We start from the raw sequence: 9,095 nt of genomic DNA on the forward strand, positions 1-9,095 counted from the left end.
ACAATATCATAATTGTTAAAATGAAGAAGTCTCTTTCAACGAAAATAGTTTTTAAAAAAGGTTCAAGATTGGATGGAGTCGAGAAAAGCGCAAAGAAAGACTTCTTTTGCCCAGCCTCTGTCAAGACTATGCGGCAAGGCAGGCATTGGGTGGGATACAAGTAAACATATCGGTGTAAGAATTCTCGCATCAGAATAAGGTGACTTTTCCAGTCTGGTCGACGCTACAAGGAGGTCTCTCCTTTCGTCAACAAAAGTTGCACGAACTCCTGATGAAATGGACTACCATCGGAAGAGCTCTCAATCATTAGTCAGAGTCTCTTCCACGAAATAGTATGAAGTTTAGGTACAATAACATAAGAAGTTTGAACTGTCATTTTCGGTCCTTGGTTTTCACTTGAGAAGATTCCTCGAATAATTTTAATTCATTCGTTTGGAAGAACGAATACAGTATATTTTCACTCTCTCTCTTCCTTGCAGAAGAAAGAATGTAGTAGAGAATTAGCTGTCCAAGTGATTACAATACTTATGTATTTTATCTTTGCGTTATATTACTACTGTATGGATCAAGTCATATACGCACATCGTAATTACCGATACGGATAGTAACCGAAAGGACTCGTATCCTAGTGTACTTAATCGGTCCTTCCTGCAAACTTCCAGGAGTTTCCGGTGTAAGGACAACGCTAAAATGTATTGTTACTACAACACCAACTCAGCTTCTGCATCTAGCGTATTCGGTTTCGCTTAAATATGCCTGCTTGAGAATTCTCTTCTAATCGATAATAGTAACAGACCTATTCCTTCGTAGAATAGAGTAGCTGGTAACTCAGGCAGAGTAGTGCGAGACGACCATTGATAGCTGCTGTCGTTGTAGATGACGCAGTATATTTAATCGGTACTCCCTGCAACCTTCCAGGAGTTTCCAATTTAGCTTTTGGTTATTTAAGCGTAGTGTTATGACAACACAAAATCAGCTTCTGTATTTAGCGGATTCTGTCTCGCTTAAATATGCCAGCTTGAGAGTTTCGTGCTGTTCAAATAATGAAAAATCTATTCCTTCGTAATAATGGATGGGTAGCTGGCAACTCAGGCATAATACTGCGAGAAGGTGAACGTAAGCTGCTGTAACTGTACACCAAGTCACCAACTCAGTATCAGCTAGCTTGCTGTTATGCACGGTCTGTTAAGTGTCTCTCTCCCGCGGGATTGATTGACGAACCGTATCTCTGCCCTACAATCACGGACTTTGCCTAGGATTGAGGGAGATTCTAACATGCATTGAATAAACATTGCCTTCGTTTGCGAAACAATTTTTAACAGAGATATCTATTAGGCTTTTTGGTGCTGTGTACTGCACTGTAACAGAATTCTGTACAAGTTTACCGCAGCATAGCATTATAATAATGCTCTCCTAATTATGGAGAGCGCAGCCTTCTTAGGGAAGGAAGCATGCTTAAGAGAGGTAATGGATGAATCTGCTGGGGACCATTTCCTCGCTGGAGAAGCTTCTTTTCCCTGAAAGGACTGCAATTCAGACCTCTACAGTTTTGTACTTCCGGAAAACTGAAGTAACATCAAAGATCGAGTAATGATTCTGAACATCTCTCAGTAGTTCAATGATGATAGCGAGATGGTGCCAGGCATCCTGACAAAGGTACAGAGGTCCTGCCACATAATCTAAAAGAATTGGAAGCAATTTGGTTGACTCTCCAGTTCCTCGAAGATTGAGTTTTGGCCGAGTGGTTCAGATCAACTCTGACAATTCCACAGCTCTCTCACATCTCAAGAAGAGAGAGCCATTGATGGCCACAGGCACGGAACGTGTCGATCCTCCAGAGGTTAGCTCCACGATTGAAGGACGTCCGTGCAAAGCTTCTCTATCGACGGCAGCAACTACTGACGTCTGAGTATTCTTTCCTTAGAAGTATGTCAAAAGTCGTGGGCTACTCTAATAGCCTCACTTCGAGAGGTATCTCTAAACCGTTCGGCTCTGAGTCTGACTGCGTTCAGACTGTCAAGAAAGTGACCAGGGTAAGAGGTTTTTCAAGACTAATGGCTAGTGTCATTACCAAGATAAAGCAGTTCTGCCTATCTTGCAGTGTACCAATCGGAATGGGCCGTTTCTGGAGATAGGGCAGGAAGAATGGTTTTTTCCTCCACCTCGACCTTTGTGAATTACATTACCATCTTCCCTTTCCGTCGGAAGAATGGGATGTACTAGCAGTCTCGACTATTGTAGAATACGGAAGTAGGTTGTTGGCGGCCTTTACGCTCAGATATTTGGATCTGTCAAACAACAAAGCCCTTTACGATCTATGAGGTCTGTGGAAATCTTGAAATTGTAGAATATTTCCTGTGTAACTTTTTGCATGTGACCAAAATTCTAACCACTCTAGATAAGACAAAGAGGGTTAGTGAGGTTTAATACATCATCAGAGGTTTTGGCTTTAGAGGACATAATGCGGTGTGTTCTCTAAGCCTTTTGTTTTTACAAAGAATGAAAACCTGTTTAATCCTTGGCCCAGAAGCTTGGAAATCAAGGGATGCTATGGATTATTAGGCAAGAAACAGAGAGAGTCCTGTGACCTGTCAGGGCCCTCAAGTTTTATCTAGTTAAAACTAAAGAAAGTGGAGGTCCTTCGGACAATCTGCAGTGTTTCGTAAAAAGACCAGACTTGCCCAGGTCGAAGAACACCCTGGCGTTATTGTTGATGAGTTCTTTTAAAGAAGCTCATTCGTCATGTTTGGACAAAGATTTGAAATCTTTTAACTAAATGTTCACGAGGTGAGGGCGCAGCCTTGGAAGCATTTCAACAGGGCATGGCACTCAGTATCATCCTGAGTGCCACGTTTTAGCGAAGCAACTTTGTGTTCATTTCACAATACCTGCGGGATGTGAAGACAACATATAAGATTTGCTGCTCGCTGGGGCCATACGTGTCTACAGACACAATCTTGGGGGCAAGAAGTATCACTCATCCTATCCTATAGAAAATGGTTAGGAAGAGTTGTTAATTATGTTTATTGGGTCGGCCGCCAGTGGCGGTCTTCTCAATCCTTAAGCCTTAGTTAGATATCCTTAACTTTGGCTAGGTTGGTCAGGTGGTGATATATATTACTTCTTAGCCCTCATGGTATGGTCAATATGGTCTAGTCACATTGTGGTCACGCTCCCGTTGACAGATCATCTAGAACTCGCCAGCTACATAGGTCACTACCTTGCTGGAGAGACTAGTAAAGCAGTAGCAGACTTGGGTGACAATAATCACGAAGTCAGCTATGCTAACAGGTAAGGAACCAAGATGTCAATCATCTGCATGCAATGTGTTTCCTAAAATCCTTTTCTGTCCCTCCCCACCTCCAAAGGTGTGATTCAGCTATATATATATCTGCTGGGTAAGTTTCATGAACAAAATGATATTGTTAAGATACAATAAAGTTTGTTCATACTTACCTGGCAGATATATATATAGCTGTATTTCTCTGAAGTCCGACAGAAATTTCAAAACTCCCGGCACACGCAGTGGTCGGCCAGGTGGTTAGTACCCATTCTCGCTGCTGGGAGGCGGAAGTCAGGAACCATTCCCATTTTCTATCCAGATTTTCTATTCCCACTATCTCCTGAGGGGAGGTGGGTGGGTACTTTGATTATATATATCTGCCAGGTAAGTATGAACAAACTTTATTGTATCTTAACAATATCATACTATAAAGGTGAAAATTGATGAGCACATTTTGTAGAGTTGTGGTTTAGAGCAGTGTGTCCATTTGGATACTGCAAGGATAAACACTGAAAATATGGTAATAAGGTGAACTTGAACTAGAAGATTAGGACAGGAGAAAACCAGGTGTGCAACAACTTTAATATATAATGATTAGTTCTTACGGTTAACCCATTTTACTTTTAGAGCATACATGAGCAAGTAGAAAGGTCAAAGTAAAAAATTGTATGAAGATATGAGAACCAGAACTTGTGGCCCGGTATTGGTTCCAGGCTTTCATTGAGCTCACCCTCACCACCCCAAGAATTACAGCATTGGTGTTACCTGATACATACATAATTTGTGCAAGAGTAAGGGAAGGTGAAAAGTAAAGACAGGGACAATGAATGATATAAAATGGACAAAAGGGTGCATATAATTTAGGCTAAGGGGATGCAAGGATACTGCAAAGAAGGGGATGTCAGATACCACAGCGACATTGGGAATTTTGGGGTCTAGAATGCACCGGGATACGACAAAACAAGAGGGATGGGAGGTTATGTTAAGAACAAAGATGATGTGGAAAACAGACAGAAACTTAAATTATGACAATTTAGAAGAGATGTTGAATTTTAGAGAAATTATAAAATGAAACAAGAAAGGGATATTTTATGTGAGTTCTTCAATGCCTTGTGCATCCAGAGGAGGGTGATAAGTTTTTCTTAATTGCATGGTTTGCAATGATTTGGATACTGTCAATATAAGTCAAAATTAGCTGTTTCTGTATGTCAGTAAATATTAATAGCAGTTGTCATTGCATCACACTTGACCTGTTGCTCTATTACATAGGGCCTGTGCAGTGGCTATCATTCATTTTACTGCATGTAATGGAGTTCTAATTGTACAGCATATCAGGCACTTTATGTTACTGATTTTATATCCATCTGCAGTACATTGTTTGGGGAGAATTTATAAGCAAGTTAGAGTATTAATATACATTGAGGTAAGATCTTTGTCTGATATAACTAACTTTTGCGACTTCAGTGTATATTATAAGTGAATACCTTTCAAAGATTTTTTTTAATTTAAAAATTTTATAGGGTGAATATTATAAGTGAATACCTTTCAAAGATTTGTTTTTAATTTAAAAATTTTTTAGGCCTTGCAGGAATATTGAGTCTAAAGCTTTGTTTGAAATAATTCAAAGTAACATGCTTTCCCTCTCATCAGATTTAAGGACACTGACCAGTATAAAAACCAGATGTATGAAGCGATGGCACCGCTGATGCTGCCAGAACTTTCTAAACTGGCAGAAGTGATTATAGAGGGAAATAACACCAGCAATAGGTATTGGACTGTCAGGTAGGTTAATGTACATAGTACGTACAAGTTTTTCATCTTGGTCTGTAGGAGATTGTTTCTTATGTCTAGTTTGAATTGAAATGGGAGAAGGAAGACCTGTTTTGAATAGGGGCTTTCTTCCTGATTCCTTATTCTTCAGTTTTATTTGTTCAGTTGTTTGGCCAAACTATGACATAATAATCCTTATCTTTAGCTGCTGCATGATTGAGTTTTACCTTTGTCTTTAGACATGCACAATGTGACTGTACAGGCAGTCCCCGCTTACTGGCAGTATTGGTTAACAGCATTTCAGTGTTATGGCGCTTGACTAGCGACATCGTTAACCAGATTTTTGGCACTAGTAAGAAGTTTATTGCCATTGGTAAGCAGTTTATCGGCGTCATTACGCGGCTTATTGGAGCTGATAACCAGTTAACAGCGGTGTTGAACAATTTATCAGTGCTTACAGTGTCTTAAACACCATTTATTACCATAATTATTGTGATGTTCCAATACGATGATTTTCGTTATCCTCGCTTGGCTGAGAACAACACCCCTCCGTTAACCAGGAACTACCTTTATTAAAAAGTAAAGTTACTGCAAACAAGAAAGTTACACTTTTTTAAATGATCATAATATTTAAAGGTTATTTTATTACAGTATTCTACTTCTCTCATTGCTGTGTGAACCTGTGGTGTGTGCATTGTTAAGCATTTTTATAATAGCAAACCTACATACAGTTTAACAATGTGTCACTTTTTTGCAGAAAGAAAAACAATATTCATATTCATTGTTAATGTTTTTGTGTTCAACTTGTACCACTCACAGCTACTTTAGAGTCGTTCTAAATTGTATCAAAATTCAGCATATAGTTCCAAAATTGCATGATAAAAAAATATCGCATTTAGTTCGCAGTAATATTATCAAGGTGCTTAAATTAAAATTCTTCACAGACCGACATAAAACACTGCCCTTTATCAAAACAATCAATCTGTAAAAACCATATACGTATAGTAAGTGTCCTGATAAACATATTCTTAGAAGCTGAATTCCTCAGTTACCGTATAGCTATGCAGCAAAGTTTTTGTTCATGAATGGGAATGATTATTCTCACTTGGGCTGTACCATTTCAGATTTTTAGAAAATGACAGTACTTGGCCTGTATTGGAGACCCTTTTGCATTCAGGGGAAGGGTTTGCTGTAAAGTTGAAAGATGGACGATACCCCTATGGAGATGCCCCCTCTGGTTTTCAGGTTCAGTTGGCGCATCTTTTAACTCAGGATAAATCAGCTCGCTGGACAATCAAGGTAGTATTAGTTTGAAACATTGGTAACCAAGTTTCTTTTCTTCATTTGTTATATAATCTTAGCAGGAATACCTTAGATACTTGTCATATTGGAAAGTTTATTATATAAAAAAAGATTTTTTCATTTGGCAGAATAACGAAATAAAAAAGATTTTTTCATTTGGCAGAATAACGAAATACAATGTTCTAAAACCTTTCTTATGATTTTGAATTTAAGTAGCACCCCATCTTAACAGGCCTCAACTCTTTGCAGACTTTTTACCTATCAGATATGATATTATGGTCTTTAAAATTTGGTTAAGTTACTCTTAGCACTAAATTACAGAAACAGAGGAAGTTCTTTACCTTTAATGTATGATCATATTGTATGGTAAATAAGTAAAAACTATGGTACAAATGTTTCTTGGCCATATTTACTTATTGTTTTTGTTACTGTATCAGGATATGTATGTCATCAGAGTGTTATGCGTGCCACTACTAGTTGATATTAAACTACAGTGGTACCTTTACCTACAAGTTTAATTTGTTCCGTGGCCGAGCTTGTTGCTCAATTTGCTCGCACATCAAATAATTTCCCCCTTTGAAAATACTTAAAATGCCCTAAATTTGTTCCAAACCTCAAAATGCCACCCCATATTTTTGTTTCATGTTATTAAATAAGAAAAATACATTTCTAAACAAATGTTGTATAAAAATATAATAGAAAGAGAATTTAAAGATATAATAAGGTTTTATTTAGTGTGCAGGTAGTGTTCAAGTTACAATAATTCATCGTACGATAATCCAATTTTACAATGGAGTTAGCAAATTAATATACGTACTGATATGATAATATTTCAAAAATATTTTTAAATTTTGCTGGCAACAGGTGCAGGCAGCAGCGTACAATGAGGGGGTGAGAGAGACCGAATTACAATTGCCTAAGGGAGCGAGAGAGACCTAATTACAATAGCCTAACTTATCCTATCTTCTAGTTAAATAAGTTCAAAAACAGCAAAAGAGAATGATAAAAGTACATATTGTTTTAATGTTATACTTGTTATGGAAATGTGTACAGCTGTGAACAACCAAACAAGAAAACAACTTTTTTTTGCTAACTACAACCTAATTGGATAACAACAACATCCATTTTGGCTTGTATTTCAACCATCGTACGATAGTAAACAATTACCGTAGTTGTGTTATAAATGACGTTATGTAGAATAGGACTGAGATATTTTTATGTAATAACTTTATTTGCTATAGATCAAAGATCAACAAGGAAATATACTGTTAAATTTAAACCAAGTTGTAGCTGAAGCTGAGAAAACTGTCCAAGCTGCTAGTGACTATTACTGTACATTGGCAGCAAGGATAAAACTCCCATAAACTTATGCCATCAAACACAAGTGTAGATAAAATTGAGAGAAAATAATTTTAATCAAAATTTCAAAGCTTGAAAGAATGACATAACGCTTGTATTACAATGAAATAGAGTGAAAATAGTGAAACGGATCACAATTTTTTACTTGATGAACATGGCGCTAACGCAATCTGTTAACGAGAAAAATAGTTTAGTAGTTCACAATCACAACGAGATGTATTCAAGTCATATTTCGACTTATAAACACATACAATGAAAAATGACCTTGTCTCATATAAGTCAGTATCCAGATATTCATTTATGGTAATTAGCAGCAAGAAAATTCACTCAGAATTGAGTTAAATATGGCAAAATAAACTCCTATTTGCCATCAGCTGATTTCTAAACCAAAACATTGACTGCTATGTTAGTATTTTATAATACAATAATATGAGAATACATAATATACGAGTATTGTTGGATACAGTGAAGTAATGCATAACTTTTTAAAAGATTCATGGAAAAGATGCATATTTACTTTTGCTTATTTGCTTATCTTAATTGTCATCACTACGCCACCTATGTAGCAGTGGCATCTCAAGCTTGTACCTGAATTTTTTGCTCACGTAACAAAGCCAAGAATCAAACGAGTGAATGATACATATCCCGGAAAACTTGTACATTAATTAACTTTTAGGTCAAGGTACCACTGTATATTAGAGAATGACATGTTTTAAGCCTATGTACATTGATATGTATATGAACAAGAAACTTCACAGATACAAATTTTTTCTTTTTGCTGAATAAAACCATGAAACTTATGGCCAGTGTTTTAAGTTATGCCGTTTGAAATTTGAAGCAAAATTTTAGGGGGTTGCATCATACTTGAGATATAAAATTAGTGTATGTGATATTCACATATATTAGTATCATTTTATAAAATACAAACAATGAATACAGTATGCATCTTTTCCATGGATTTTTAAAATTTTTTTCTTTACTTCACTGTATCCAATAATATTTACAATATTCTCTTATTACAGTGGACCCGCCGTATTCACATTCTCGAGATTTGCGGACTCGCACATTCGCGGATTTCTCTATGGACCATATCTACCCATTATTTTATGGGAAATTTGTGCATTTGCAGTATTTTTCTATGAGAAATATCCACAAATTACTGTATTTTCATGTCAATTTCATGATTAAATGAAATTTTGTGATAACACTATTTAAAAACCAGGTATAAGCCCATTTATTGGGTTTTTCTTGAGTTGGAACTAACAAAATAGGCAATTCTTAACAATTTTATAGGGGGTTCTAAGTATTTGCGGATTCTAGCTATTTGTGGGGGACTCTGGATTGCATCCCCGTGAATACGGGGATCCACCGTACTATTGAT

The 9,095-nt window shown here is 36.9% G+C and overlaps 1 protein-coding gene across 1 annotated transcript in view; it reads left to right on the forward strand.

Moving 5' to 3' along the window:
* Window positions 1-9,095, forward strand: part of LOC135210874 (anaphase-promoting complex subunit 1-like) — a 164,786-nt gene that overhangs the window by 117,533 nt on the left and 38,158 nt on the right. Inside the window, exons 16-17 of the mRNA XM_064243786.1 lie at window positions 4,934-5,065; window positions 6,178-6,352. Of these exons, the coding sequence (XP_064099856.1) occupies window positions 4,934-5,065; window positions 6,178-6,352 (307 nt within the window). The remainder of the gene's footprint in view (window positions 1-4,933; window positions 5,066-6,177; window positions 6,353-9,095) is intronic.

The sequence above is a fragment of the Macrobrachium nipponense genome, chromosome 4 (genome assembly GCF_015104395.2).
Source record: "Macrobrachium nipponense isolate FS-2020 chromosome 4, ASM1510439v2, whole genome shotgun sequence".
Lineage (NCBI taxonomy): Eukaryota > Metazoa > Arthropoda > Malacostraca > Decapoda > Palaemonidae > Macrobrachium > Macrobrachium nipponense.